This window comes from Pholis gunnellus, assembly GCF_910591455.1.
Source record: "Pholis gunnellus genome assembly, chromosome: 20".
NCBI lineage: Eukaryota > Metazoa > Chordata > Actinopteri > Perciformes > Pholidae > Pholis > Pholis gunnellus.
In genome coordinates, this window is record NC_136547.1 from 7,721,747 (window position 1) to 7,737,244 (window position 15,498).

The 15,498-nt window shown below is 43.8% G+C and overlaps 3 protein-coding genes across 3 annotated transcripts; 1 reads left to right on the forward strand and 2 right to left on the reverse strand.

Moving 5' to 3' along the window:
• Positions 1-455: 455 nt before the first annotated feature.
• prtfdc1a (phosphoribosyl transferase domain containing 1a) lies at positions 456-8,815 on the reverse strand (the record flags this gene model as incomplete). Its single annotated transcript, XM_079181945.1, has 9 exons — positions 456-503; positions 1,886-1,962; positions 2,526-2,572; positions 2,915-2,997; positions 3,289-3,306; positions 5,825-5,890; positions 7,715-7,895; positions 7,993-8,099; positions 8,783-8,815. 9 exons carry the CDS (start codon positions 8,813-8,815, stop codon positions 456-458), a joined length of 660 nt encoding a protein of 219 aa, XP_079038071.1.
• Positions 8,816-9,525: 710 nt separating this feature from the next.
• Positions 9,526-11,059, reverse strand: enkur (enkurin, TRPC channel interacting protein; the record flags this gene model as incomplete). Its single annotated transcript, XM_079181127.1, has 5 exons — positions 9,526-9,699; positions 9,896-10,042; positions 10,237-10,466; positions 10,559-10,707; positions 10,980-11,059. The coding sequence occupies 5 exons, from the start codon at positions 11,057-11,059 to the stop codon at positions 9,526-9,528; spliced, it is 780 nt and encodes a 259-aa protein (XP_079037253.1).
• Positions 11,060-11,840: 781 nt separating this feature from the next.
• On the forward strand, positions 11,841-14,345 carry thnsl1 (threonine synthase like 1; the record flags this gene model as incomplete). The annotated part of the gene is made up of 3 exons (XM_079181166.1): positions 11,841-11,881; positions 12,073-13,466; positions 13,542-14,345. Exons 2-3 carry the CDS (start codon positions 12,105-12,107, stop codon positions 14,343-14,345), a joined length of 2,166 nt encoding a protein of 721 aa, XP_079037292.1. The 5' UTR covers positions 11,841-11,881; positions 12,073-12,104.
• Positions 14,346-15,498: the final 1,153 nt, after the last annotated feature.

Consider the following 15,498-nt stretch of genomic DNA (forward strand, 5'->3'; position numbering starts at 1 on the left):
CCACTGTGTGTTTTCCATGAGTCAGAGTGGGCGTCATCCGGGCACGGGGACGCCAACGTCCATAAGCTCTCTCCATCTGTCACCAACAGTCCACTCCTGGTCGCCAGCATTTCTTTTTTCTTTTATTCATCCATTACTTTGTTCCCGCTTGAATTGCAACAAAGTATTACAAAAATTGAGGATGAGGCAACAACTACATCACTTTTTTTGTTGTTTATTTAAAAAACGTCATACAAAGGCCTTCTCAACAGTTATGGTTGCCTGCTTTGAGAAGAAGGATGTTCTTTCACTTTTATATCACTTACAATTTAAATTTACATTGGAATGATAATAAACAGTGGCACATTTAAACAAAGTAGTGCAATGACTGGCTGTTACAGAAATGGAAAACAGAAATGAGCCTTCACTCATCGCTGATGGTTTCGTGCCACAAATGTAAAACTCTGGGTTCCTTCTTAAACCTTGTACTTCATCTTCCCAGTCTCGCTGATGACACAGATATGCTGAAAGAGTAAGACAAATCAGTGAGAGTATTTTCAATGTTACATTGCACTTGGGAATGTTTCAATCTTGTCCAAAACGTTGCATCTGATGACAGGAAAATATTTGTTTAAGAGCCCCCTGTCCTATGGGGAATTCCAGTATGTTCTCGATATGCTATATATAAAGATGAAGCCTGTAATAATTTGAAAGCAGGGAAAGGTAATCAAAGATATGACACATTCATTAATCTAACTTTGGGCGTCCCAGGGGTTCAACTCATATTTCTTCTGTAGGATAAGGACAGATAAGAGGGGAAGCTTTAACTCTGCCTGATAATGAGAGCCTAACCTCCACATTCCACAGGCCACCCCCTTTCCAACTTTCGTAATGAATACCAACCCCCTCAAATATGCACAAGACACACTCACACACAATCGTACAGTACATACATTACATGCAGCACACAGACGCCCATGTGCATACACACACACACTCACACACAAAGCTATGGGAGTCGGTCTTGGCTTAGTGTTGCACATGAGTCAGAGGTAAATTTGAGGCCACGTCTTTACAGATACAAAAATGACAAAGTTCACATAAGTTTGCACTTACTAATTTCAGGCTGAGAAAATCTGGCATGAAATAACGTGTCATGGGTGCAACAAAGAAAACAGAGGATTGGTTGCAACGCGTGTAGAGGTGTAAGATGGGTTTAAGCCACCAGGGGAATGGTCAGAGGAGAAAAGACAGAGGCAGGAATGCCGCACATACTTTACAGAGGAAGAGGGCGGTTGGATTTCTTTGCATGCTGGATAAATGTAAAAATAAGAGAATAAATGATGAGAGTCCGTCTATAGCACTGTCAGTCGTTTTACTTTTACCACATTAGGTTATCATGATGGCTGAAATTCTAGCTAAATGCTAACGCCGGCATGGCGACATGCTCGAAATGGCAAAGCTAAAGTGCTAATGCTTAGCAGCTAATGTTCAGCATCTTAGTTTAGTGTGCTAGCATGCTAACATTTGCTAAATAGTGCTAAACACAAACTACAGCTGGAGCTGTCACAATATCAGATTTTCAATACAACATTACGGTGGACAAAATAATTCACAATAATAATATCATCACTATATCTATAGAAAATTCGAAAATTTGAAAAAACATTATGGAACCAAAGGACGAATTGGACGAATTAAACTTGATGGTGTTGCTAAGCAGAAACCATCCACACAGAAATAATGGTTTTGAGCTGCTTTGCCTCGACGGAGTGTACCTGTTGGGTGAGTTTAGGTTTCATCTCTATGATTTGCTGTGTTTACCCCCCTCCACTCCCTCGGTCTCTTTCATCTCTTTCTCTTAGCTTTTCAAAAGGTCATGTGCAGTGTGCAGCAGGTGACTTACATTCAGGTCGCGGAAGTATTCATTGTAGTCCAAGGCATAGCCGACAACGAAGTGGTTGGGGATTTCAAATCCAACATCTGTCAGAGCAAACACAGACGTGAACCAGTAGCATGATGTGCGTCAAATCTGACATTTATGGGAGGTAGAATGACGTAAAAACATACATTTATGACCAAAATGACATTCAACAAAGCTCCCCAGCTGAGATCGAATTAGGGACTTTGTGGTTATATACCATTATATGTCCCATAACCATTCATTTACCGGGACATCCCAGAAAATGTATATTTTCCCAATGGAGTCCAATAGAGAGAGAGCTAACTTTTTGTAGCTACGTAGCATGTTAACCCTCAGCTGTTGGTTCTTGATCGTCCTCGACAAAATGCACAAGACTAGACGCCTGGCAGATGAACACTTCTTTTGCTACAGTCATATGTTTCAGGATTTACAGATCAGAAATAATGAACACGTTTCAGAGAGCAGAAGCACACTTTAACATTGAGAAACAGGAAAAACATGCACCTGATTCACTGCAGCGGTCTGGCAAACATACCAGATGTGGGACAATGAAAGATGATTAAGCCCATACAAATGTAATAATGAGAGAGGAATGTATTTCATTAAAAGCAGGTGTACTTACAGTCTGTCAGGTTTTCAGCCATGTTAGGGACCCTCTTCACCAGCAAACTGAAACACATGAAATATAAAGTTAATTTCTAAAACGCAACAGTGCAGAACTGCAGTAACTAACCATGACCTTATCTCTAGTATTTAAAAGTATTATGTCACTGTAAGAAATACCAAAGTAAGAACTGACATTCATGCAACATGCTAGCCATTAAAAAGCGTCACACATACAGTAAAGGAAGGAAAAACCTTCGACATGTGCCAGGAAAGATGTTTATCTGCATAGGAGCAGCACAAGGACACGAGATAGCTGCTGTGGACAAGTGATATCTTCTTCAGTTCGTCACTCGCTTGGCATTTCCCCTGGTGGGGAAAACACAGATGACCGAAACACTGCCTCACCCTGCGACCTTGACCATCTTGGGTTCAAAGGTCTCCACATGCTGCAGAAGGGCCTTCATGGTCTTTCCTGTGTCAACTATGGCCTTAGGGAAGGGAAGAGCAAAGGGATAAGGGAGGGATGGAGACATGTTGAGTGCGGAATGCTTTGAAAGAGGAGGAACATGGCAGAGAAATAAGCAGATTATAGGAGGAAAAACTTCATGTTTTTATAGATTAACTATATTAACGTTCACAAAGAACTCGTGAGGACATGCAGTGCATATTTAACACATTATGTGCAAGATTGTGGAATCAGAAAGTGACATGATTTCAAAATGCCTCCCCTTTAAATCTTTCACAAAAGAAACATGATCTCAAAGAGAGAAGACACTCACCTCAACAATGAGCACACTCTTGGTAACATGTGGAAATAAAGAAAAACATTAGTAAAACATCCCCTTTTGAATTTCAACACAGTTCAAGGACTAAAAGCTGTATTGTTTCTGTGAAATGTACGTTTCTTACAGATGGTATCGATAGCAACAACGTTGGCAGCATCTTTGGCGCCTTAACAAAAACACAGAACAACTCGTTCTCTCCTCGCAAGTAATGAACATCTGTGTCTATAGTGAGCAAAAAGTCACTTCTAAGCGTCCGGGTGGTGCACACTTTCCCTTGCTGCAGGGTTTCAAATGACTCCTTGTTCCCTGGGCCGGGTGTATGGGGCTCTTTGTGAGACCAGTGGAGAGTATCTATGGTTTAGGGAGAGTGGTTGGAGAGAATGCAGGCGCCCAGCCAATGTTCTCTCGGTCTACACCTGAACACTGTTACACAACCCGACGTGTAAAAAACAAGAAGGCTCAAACATAACCTGTCGTGCTGCAGACTGTAAACATAGTCTACGGCCAGAACTGTCCATTGAAAGTTATTTGACTGTGTAAAAGCATCATTGTTTAGGGATTTATAGTTCTCCTAGGATCCCTGGATCACAGGCTTTACGAGGTTTCTTTATCTCAACCCCGACTCTGGCAAAAAACGAGATTTATTTACCTCGTCTCGGGTTTAGGTAACAGTTTTTGAACTCAGAGCGTAAAAGCGCCCGACATTATCAGCATTTTTTCTCATTGTGGTGACTTTAGCTGTGTACCAAACGTAGTTACCATGATCTGAACAGTAAACAACAGGCCTGGAGGCAAATTAATGTGATACTTGAAGTTGATTTCATTCATTTAGGCTGCACTATTAACCTTTAGGTAGCGTATAGTTCATGGGTTTCTGTTAAGCTAACGCTAGCGCTCACTTGGTGGCTGTCAAGCAACAACAATAATTGTAAAAACTGCAAAAAACGATCTATTCGGGCATTTTCAACAAAAATAAGGGAGTGCGGGTGTGCCTCGCTTTTTCAACCTGTAACACACCCTGTCTGATCAGCGTCTATGCTCGTGCTTATGTTAATGTCATGCATGCTAACAAGCTCAAAATGACAAGGCTAATATTGTTTAGCAGGTGTAATACCAAATGCGCTGGAGGAAAAATCTGAGGATCATAAAAGTTCAATGAATGTGTGTACCAAATGCTATCGACTTTTCATGACAATCCATTCAATCGTTGTTGTGACATTTCCTCTAGAAACTGAAAATTTGAATCTCATGGTAGGGCTACATGAAAAGTCAGGGGATCACCAAAATCATTGTGAATCATCCTCTGGGGAACATGAATCTCTGTACAACATTTTGTGGCTAACAATTCAATATGTAATGAGATATTTCAATGTCTAAAAAACAGGTGGGCAGACCAACAGACTGACATTGCTATCCCTTAAGCTCTGCTGCTAGCACGGCTAACAGTTTTTAATGAAATATGTACATTTCAGAGCAAATTGAAAAGTTTTAAAAAAAAATGTTATAATAAAATATGAGTTTCAAGCAGCAATAAAGCTGTGCTACATGTAAGCCAAGCTACTCAGATTACCATAATAACGCTTTGGAGTGCTACGAATTCACTGTGAGCAACGATCGTATGAGAAGCGTTTCAACCGTGATGGTGGATGCTGCTGGCCGGGCTTCAACTCACTGAAACCGGAGAGAATGCCTCTTCCCTCCTCAACACAACGTTTACCTGTGTCCTCGTTGTCATTACGTCGCCATGATCCCGGAGCAGATTAATAGGTGAAAAAAGGAGCAGTGTCAGTAGCACCACACTCATAATCTACATGGAACTGTGACTTTATGTTCAGTGTTTCCATCGAGGTGAAGGGTTGTAACAGGAGACGACTTTAGTAGCACAGACATAGTGGAGTGATTCATGTTTTCAGTGCATGGCGGTGGTCACTCTGTTTTTACTCCCACTGACCTTTTTACCCACAGTGAAAATGCATCTTAACGCATGCTGACACCTCAGCGAAGAATTCAGACATCAGTCTTTTTTTATGCAAACGCTTGTGAGCATATTCGAGCACCCACTCAGCTGTGTAAACAAACTTTATGTCTTGTGCCTATCTGAGAGAATAATGCAGTGAGGAGGGATTAATCCTTACAGACTCCTCGGTCCTCCAGGCCAGAGCTCAGTCAGTAAATCTGCCTTGTGTGGTGGGAACTTTTAGTTTTCCTGAAACGCCTGATTCATGGCCAGACTGGTGGAGGGCAAACCACTCTAACAAAGTGACACCCAAGAGGTGCGCACATATAGAGGACGGTTGTGAGGAGAAAGCAATAAAAGTTGAAGTAAAGGGGTTCGGTCTGGTCCAAGGGCATGTTTTGGGGCAATAAAACATATTTGAAACAGTGTCACATATTAATCAAGAATGAGAAATGTGATTTTACCAACCAGTGGTCTCTCAGTTCTCTTACAATAAATCAAAATGCTGACAAAGAATATTGCCCCATTGACCACATTATGTCTAGAAGCGAGGCGGGAAATGTTTACACACACCTTTCCACGCAGGAAAGACAGATCTCTGCTTCCTATGATGTGCAGCTCCTCTGTTGATTGGTCGTTCTGGGGAGAGGAAGACACAAATGGAAAGATTTGTATTATGCGTTAACTAAAAATAACGGATGCAGCTTTTGTCAATAACATGAAATCAAGATTTGCTCCTTTCAGCCACCATTAAGGACAACAAACGTTCCGTCAGACTGAGAGACAGCATACTGTACGTTTTATCTGTCTGCAGTTCAAATGCGAGACAAATGTATAAAAGGAGATTGACTGCACAAGGACAGTGAGTGTAAAATATCATCCTCAACATAAACAAAGCCAGATTCTCTCTCTCTCTCGCTCTGTTCCTGTGGGAATCACGCAGAAAGCAGAAAGCTTTGAAGGACAGCGGCTTTGAAGTTAGATTTGGTCGGCTACAGATGCATCACTCGGATAAGAGGAGCAGCGACATGGACAAAATCCCGGCCCGGGGGGGGGGGGGGGGGGGGTCACATGACTCCATCATGAGCTGTGAGATTGACTCACGGTGCCATCGCTGACCAAGTGACACTGACCAAGAGCGGCTGCTGCTGTTACAACATGTTATTATGCTTGCTTTTTACAGCCTCACTACATGTTTCTTTTTGATATTTTCTATTATTCATTAATGTATTTATTATTCCACATATCATTTTTAAAGTTATAGCCTTTAATGTTTTGCGATTAACAAACGTATTGTGTTTGTATCTGTTATCTGGCAAACTGCTGCATACAACCGTCTTTACAGGGATACATCATTTAAATGAATTAATTGTCACTTGCTGTTATGAAGCCCTATCAACTCCCTGCAGGCCGCAGCTATATTTTGTCGTATTTGGTGGCAAACATCTTCTATCTGTTGCCTTTAAGAAAGCTTGTGACATTTATAATGAACTCAGTGTGGTTTAAATGTCCAAGCAAGACAAAAAAAAAAATACATCCATAATGAAATCAAATGTCCTTATAGCTACTTAAACCTCCATGAAAGCCAATTCCTCAGAAATAGTGGATCCTCCCTTGTGCTCTAAAGGGAGAGAAGGAATGCGACCACATGCAGAGAAATGTAAATCACATCACTTTGGATGTCCTCTGTGCCAAAACACACTGAAGCATAATAAGTGACTGTGGAACATCGCGACATCATTGTAAACATTACTATATCATTACTCGCTTTATACATTCCAGGTGTTAGACAGTGTCATAAGCTGTTTCTCTTGGCAGAGGTGACGGCACCACTTAGCAGTGTTGGTATGTTCGTGACCTGAGCTCTGTAGCGGCTCCACAATCAGTCGTCCTTGAAGTGTCCTGTCTGAACGGGCTCGTTCCTCACTAAACATGAACAACAGGGACATCTGGTGGCTGAGCCGAACGTCAGACGCAACATCTGGGACGTTTCAACTGGAAAAGTGTCATTGGTGGTGGGTGGATGTTGGGACTGTTACAGGGTTATTTTTGATAAATCTGTCGTCAATTTTCTTTATAAAATGTGCAGAAATAGTGAGTCATAAATTCCCAAAGCCCAATTTTATGTCCTCAAATTGCTTGTTTTATGCCTCCAACAGTCCAAAGCTATACAACTTAGAATAGGAGGAAACACTCACTCTTGAGAAGCTGGAAACAATCAAAAAAGAAATTTGGCAATGAAATTTCAGTGGAATGACGAACCAAACAATCAACTAATCATTTCAGCACTATGTCATTGTTACATAGGAATAAAAACAGCTACATTTAATATTTTTACATAAGAACTAATCTGAAACAACCTTCCAGAAATAAAAAAATAATGAAAATACACAAAAAAGGAGTATAATTCAAAGCCTGGTGTACAGTATAGTCGTGTTTTAGTACGCGGTGGAGTTCACCTACCAGGTAGCTCTTCAGACGGATGAACTCCACCCGGGTCTCCAGATACTTGTTGGAGTTGCGGCCGAGAACCTTGATGAACTCCACCAGGTCTGAACAGAACTTGTAGCCCCCCTTCAAGACGCACAGCACCGTGAGGTTGTCCCCGAAGTCATCCATGACGTAGCGCGCCAGACGCTCTACCCTGCAGGAAAAAAACACATGAAGACAAAATACAAATGAGCAGGAGATGGTTTTAAAGAGTCACCTTGCAGGTGTGTTCATGTGTTGTTGTTCTTTACCTGTCCATGATAACCCCATGTGGTATGTAAACACTCTCTATGTCTTCATGGTAGTGTTCAGGGTAAGTGAACAGGTCCAGACTGTAGCCTGGCCAGTCGTCTTTTATCTGGGACAGACAGCCGACTGTTAGTACATCGCTGTGGGTGTTTAAACCACTCAGCCGTGCAATATGTCAGAGGGAGCAGTCAAATAAAGAAATACAAAAGACCTGTTCAAGCTTCAGAGAGGCCGGTGGATTTCAACAGTGTAAGAAACATGTAATAGTGACGGTTACTGGTATTTATTTTCAAAATGTATCTGAATTTTGCTGTAGGAGGCATTTTAAAACCTGGAAAACTAACATTCAAAGCAGCTTGGCATGGTAGTTTAACTTTTTTTTAAAGTAATTACAGCAAGGATAATATGACAACAGTTTCAATGAGTTTAGAAGCAGCCAGAACAGTAGCTAATGAAACGTGCAGACCCCCAAAAATGTTAGTACATTTGTTTATCATTAAATTGTCTGGGAAATAAAGATTGAATACAAAGTATATGAGATATACACAAGGATTGTTGGCCCATGGCATCTGTAACCTTTCCGCTCAAACAACAAACTGATTGTTGCTCTAGGTTTAGATTAAATAACAAGCTTGAAGGTTCTTTAAAAGCTGCTTACTGTTGAATTGATCAAAAAATGACTTCAAGGAATTCATTCAGAGAATTACAAACACGTTATCTTTGTACAACAGCTGAGCAAATAATTACCCACAATAAACCCCAATCATTCTCTGTTGATAACAAAAAGCATACCACGATTCCTCTTTTCATCACGGCGTTGTCCATTTGTTGGCGTGTTCACCGGCGTACAGATGCAGGACGGGACACAAAGAGAGAGAGTGTAGAGAGAGCACATGGTCCTGTGGGATCACGCTCCAGTCATTTGCGTAAAAGGACGGCGTTGTTTCAGTCGTGGAGAATTACAGGGATAATCAGCTGCATGTGATGCCACGCTGGCTTGTGGCCGCATCATGGGCCAGGGCAAGAGGATTTAAAAAAAAGCAAAAGTTTGTCAAGAAATACTTGGCTCACTTTCAATGCAGTACATTTTATTCCGTCAGAATTAAACTGATTTTCAAAGGACGCTCTTTTGTATTCTTTTGTTCTCCAAGAAATTCCATTGAGAAGGCAGATTGGTGAAAAGAAAGAAAGAAAGGGATAAAGACTCACTTGTTCTTGATTATCTGACATTTTAAATGTATTATCTCTAAGACATACAGAGGCGTTACATTACAATTGTTCCTTTAAAATTAGAAAGAGTGTAATACTGTATACTTAAGAATGGCAATAGTCCACTGTGAAGTATCCCAACCGCTGGCCAGACTACCATTTTAATTCAGAATAATCTAACAAAGTTTGATCTTTGTTTCATTGTTCATATGACAAAGAGAACACACAAATTCAGCATCTATTTTACTCAAGCTCATGGGACATTTGTTTGGGGGTCTCAAGACACACAGCACAGCACATCCGATTGAATCCAGTGGTTTTATGTCTCAGTGGTCGGATACGTAGATGGTCTTGAACCTCTTGAAGAGGTCCATGTCGTTCTCCAGCTTCTTCATCGCCCCGTCCAGCTGATCCCTGTGGGCCTTCTTGCTCAGGTTGTCTATGACGAAGGAGAGGCCCTGGTACTCTTGGTGCAGCCCATCCCAAGTCTTCTTCAGACCCTGCAGCATGAACCCACACAGGTAAACACATCACTAGTACAATATAATCAGCTTGGTAATGTCACTGTCAGGAAAAAAGCATTTTCTCATTTTCTTATTTTGTCTATGACTTGATACTATTGTATCAAAGTCAGATTCCTTGCATGTGCGATCCCACTAAACCGTTTCTGATTTAGATTCCGACGTGTTGGAGTACCTCGAGCGTGGCTTGTCGCTCCTGGTCAGACAGGTGCTTCATAGCTCCCTTCTCCTTCTGTTCTTTCACAAAGTCGTCATACTCCTCCTGAGCTCTCCGCTTGTCTTCATTGCGCTGCTGCAGGTACTTGGGTACTTCTCCGTAATGCTGCGAATAGGAACTGGAAACTTACAATACGTTGTGGAGCTAATGACAGATAGATAGACGATGTAATCAATAAAAAGGGGACTATTGTCATGTAATATTCTGTGTTTATCTAAACGTATCTGACTGTTGTAACTGAATTAAGCATGCACAATGTCTTTCTTGATTCTTTCTTGTGTGATGTGGAAAGAAAATACCTTCTTCTTGATGTATTTGGAGACAAGTCCTGATTTCTCGAGGAGCTGCCTGTGTCCATGCCGGGTGTCCACGCTGGTAAGCTGGGGCTTCATTGGCACCGCTGTAGCTGTAGCTGTAGCTGTGTGTATAAAGTCTCTCTTGGTGTGAATGCCCATAAGTGGTCTGTCCGTCTGCGCAGGAACGTGTGGTTTCTTCACGGCGCAGGTGTGCTCTTTTGAACACTGTGCTTCTGAAAGTACATTTGAATATGAAGTTAAATAACAGAATCACTGCTCAAAGACGTACCCACGCATTGTTCAGATAGTCTACAGGGGAACTCACTTTCGGGTACTTTGGGCTGTTTTGAATGCTTCTTGAGGTAGTTCTCCGGGGAGGGCACCTCTACCTTCGCTGGTCCCATCGTCCTCTTTGCACGTTTGGTTGACTTTTCCTCAAGAACAACTGTCGGCCTGTACTTGGACATATACCTTCTGAAGCAGGACATTGAAGACATCATTTTATAATCTCAATTAAATTATATTCATCCAGTGCCAAATCATAACAGAAGAATCTCTTTTTTTTACTATACCCTTATATTATTAATTACACATACCCATCAATTCCTTTTATTACCTTACTCTGCTTTATTTACATTCCAAAATAAAATAAAATGTGCACACAATTTACAAAGTTAAACCCAACTTGAGGTGATACTTTGCTTTCTAGGTTTTATTTTTTTTTTGTGCAAACTAGTTGCACTTACCTTTGCGGTTTATGAGCATGAACCTCTTCCTTTGTGAGCCAACTGTAGACGCTCTCTGGTGGATTCACAACGCCAGACATCTTGAAGGACTTCAAGGATTAAAAAGACACTGAAATGAAGTTCAGTTAGATATTTCACTTGACCGGGTTACCATCAGCTAACACGGGTAAAATCGTGGGGTTTGTTTAACAACACAGGGCTAGTTTCTAGGCAACTGTCGTATCACATGATGCATTTCAGCACAGTTGTAAAACGATACATTTGAGGTGTCTGAGCGGTCCAGATGTGAAGTACAAGTCTTGGTTTAGAGCACTCAGTCTTCATATAAAACTCTTTTTTTTAAATTTAACTGACACAACTAAATACATTTTATTCTTCTCGTTTTGCTACTGCATACATATCTCTGTGCTGCATTTCTACAGATAATCAGCTGTCATCAGAAGCAGATGTGTCAGGATGTATTTAGCTATTTATCTGTCTCTGTTTGCATGTCGTGGACTATAAAGAATGAGCGTAACATTGCTATTTTCACTCGTACTTTTCAGATTTCTACTCACTGAAGCACAACGTTCCGAGGAGCATTTGAATGCAGCACAAAGATCACTCGTGCAAGTAGATTCGGGGTTGTTGAAAGTGATTTGATCGTAACGTTTGTAATCCCGTGGTTAGATTGCATAGCACATAAAACGTTTTATAATAATTGTTTTTGTAACGGGAAACTGGTGCGCCTTCGACTTCTCATTGAAGCTGAATCAATTTTGTCCCTCCAGGCTGACCGTAGATGTTTGTGCACACAGTAGTTTCACGTGTGTAGTGCAGAATGGTGCTTGTTCCCCGTTACAACACGGAATACTTAACTAACTAAAAGAATCGTCAACAAGTACGGAAACACATCGTTGCACGTGAGTGTCTTGCTCATTATATCATTATAACACTATGACAGGTCACTACTGTCCTGGCTGCAAAACACGTGCAAAGTTATCGCAGCCACTTGCACAACACACAGTCTATGTTTCAAAACACGAGGTGGCTAGTCTGCATAATACAGATTATTTTTAAGTGACTGTATTTTAAATGTCTCTTGTGTTAACAGGATAAAGGCTGCTGTCATTTGCTGTCCCCTTAATGGGTTTGCTGACTGCACTAAGAGCTGTCAGGTGCTCCCTGAGTCCCCTTTCAGCATCAAAATCATGGCTTTCTTCCAAAGCCTCCCCGCCGGGGGACCAGAACATCCTGCTCATGGGCGCTCCTGGTGCAGGGAAGACCACAGTGGGGAGGATAGTGGCCCACAGACTGGGACTGCCCGCCGTTGACATCGACGATGACATCTTGGAGACGATATGGAAGATGCCCGTGGCCGCCAAGCTGGCGGCGGTCGGCGGAGAGCGTTTCCTGGAGGAAGAGGGCCAGGCTCTGTGTAACTTCTCGGCCTCTGGGTGTGTCGTTTCCCTCACGGGCTCTAACCCTCTCCACGCCGCGGCGATGCGGCGCCTCAAAGAGTCCGGACTGGTCGTCTACCTGGACGTGGACGGCGAGGACGTCATGCAGCGGCTCTCCAGGATGAAGGTGAACAGGATTGTGGGCCAGGAAGCGGGGGCGTCCGTGAGGGACATCCTGCGCTACAGGAAACAGTTTTACGAGAGATGGCTCGACGTGCGGGTGCTGTGCGGCAGAGGGGTCACGGTGGAGGAGGTGGCGGAGAAGGTGCTGAAGGCCATCGAGAGGTATCGCAACCGCGCTGCAGAAACCTTTGTGTCAACCAGGAGCGACAACGCGGCGTCGTCCAATCAGGAGACACACTTTAGCGACGTGGTAATTGAGGGTCTCGCCACAGATGGAGGCCTCTATGTTCCCAGAAGCGGCTTCCCAAACATGGCCGCTCGTGAATGGCTGAGACTGGTCGACATGTCATACCCAGAACGAGCATTGGTGCTGCTGGAACAGTGCATTCACCCGCTGGACGTCTCTGCTCTGGACCTGAGAACGATGATCTTCAAGGCGTACGGGTCCAACTTCTCTAGCGAGGCAGTGGCACCGGTGAAACACCTCGTCCGCAATCAGTACGTCCAGGAGCTTTTCCACGGCCCCACCGCCTCATTCAAAGACCTCGCCTTGCAGCTGATGCCCCAGCTCTTCGCCCACTGCCTCCCGCAGATGTGCAACTACCTCGTGCTGGTGGCCACCTCCGGGGACACGGGAGGCGCGGTCCTCAGCGGCTTCGGCGGCCTCGGTGGCACCGACGTGCACCGGACCGGGGTGCTGGTGTTCTTCCCAGAGGAAGGCGTGAGCGAGACTCAGAAGCTCCAGATGACGAGCTACAGGGAGGGCAACGCCCGGGCCGTCAGCGTGCTGTCAGACTTCGACTTCTGCCAGAGGAGCATAAAGAGGATGTTCGGAGAGTCGGGGCTGACCGGACACCTCGCCGTAGAGTACAGCACGGTGCTGAGCACCGCCAACTCCATCAACTGGGCGCGGCTGCTGCCACAGGTGGGTTGACGACCGAGGAGGGATCACACAAGCAACATACACACACAGTTTTGTTAACGTTTCCTCCTCTTGCAGGTGGTTTACCATTCCTCAGCCTATCTGGATCTGTGCAGAGACGGCGTCGTCAAGTTCGGGGAGCCCATCGATGTTTGCATCCCTACCGGTAACTTTGGTAACGCCATGTCCGCTCTGTACGCCAAGCAGATGGGCATCCCGATACGAAAAGTAATCTGCGCGTCCAACCACAACCGCGTCGTCGCCGACTTCCTCGCCACGGGCGAGTACGACCTCCGGGGGCGGCCTCTGATGCCCTCCCACTCCCCGGCTATAGATATCCTGAAATCCTCCAACCTCGAGAGGTTTATCCACCACGTCTCGGACGGAGACGGCCGTCTCGTGAAGGAGCTGTTCGCTCGCTTGGACCGGCAGCAATACTTTCAGGTTGCCGAGCCTCTTCTTGGCAGGATGCAGCAGGAGGTGGCGGCTGGCTGGTGTTCTGAAGGCGACTGCTTGGCCGCCATCCAGAGCGTCCACGAGCAGACGGGCTACCTCATGGACACGCACACCGCCGTGGCCAAAGTCGTGGCCGACAGGCTGCAGGACGGCTCGTGCCCCGTGGTGCTCTGCTCCACCGCTCACTACGGGAAATTCGCTCCGGCCGTGCTCAAAGCTTTACAAATCCAAAATATTCCGGAGGATCCCGTCGAGCAGCTGAGGCGGCTCGGATCGACCGCGACCGCGCCTGAAGTGCACGGAGGCGTGATGAGATGCCTGGAGGAGAGAGGCGGGAGGGCACACACCGTTTGTCAGGCAGATTACGGCGTGTTGGTTGAAGAGGTGGAGACCATGATACAGGACTCCTTCTTAAAGGTTATGTAGGACTATGTCCTCTTTGCATCATGTTCCTCATTCTTCCAATGAAGTAAAAATGTAGAAAAAGTTCCAGTTTTGAGCAGGAAGGGTCATACGTTTAATGTAAAACACATCATTTAAACCCAGTCTGCAGGGTTAATGAAAAAACAACAACCACACATGCTGCAATAGAGCTCTAAACTCAATTTAAGGCCTATTGATTATGCAACATTTCTTTACATCATTACCCAGAGCCCTGGCCCACTAGATGGGGATGTCTACCTCTTGGCCACTGCTGTGTGGAAACATTTGTGCAGACAGTGCAGTAACAGTAAATGTGTATTACTGTTCGGGGGGGGGGGGGGGGGGGTAATTAATGACCAAGTCAGAAGGTCAAATAAACTAGTAAATGACAAATCAATATCATCAGTCGGGGAGAAACCCTTCTTAAAGATGATTGTAAGCTTCTGCGTCGTGCTGTGGCCGTACATATTTGCCTTGTGTTTGATTGATGTTCAATGATTATATAACAAACGCTTTATTTACCTCATCCTCTTTCTCATTACTCAAATTTTTCCCCGCTGACGTGAGCACAGATGACGGGCTGTGAAAGCGTGCGCGGTAGATCTCGCAGCGGCATTAAAACACGGCTAATGAACTGATCTGCACAGGCCGTTAATTGCCAGGGGAAGCTGGAGCATCTGGTACACTCATCCAATCAGAGTCCTCTGACTCATTAGCTACCCGACTGAAGGTAGAAAAATGGTTATTATTTCATTAAAAAGAAAAACCTTTTGAACCACACTGTTTCCTTTTCTCTTTCATGAGCTGCTAACATTCAGGAACACATATTCTTTAATAAGACGGTTAAAGCAGATTTAGTTATCTTGAGAATAACATTATTAAAATGAGCAATTTGGGGAATTATGCTACAAGAGGAAGTGGCTACATTTTCAGCTCATGTTTCCTCTCAACAAGATATATATATATATATATATATAGATTTACCTGAGAAACACCTATAACTGAGGTAGAAATGTTTAATTTTGTGTTGTTTTATAGATTGAGTACTTGTATTGATTTATTAAGATGAATTGATGTTAAGCTTTTCTTTTCTTAGGAACAACAGCTCCTGCAACGCATCGTCATACAACGGTTCTCATGATTTCTTACAAAAAGT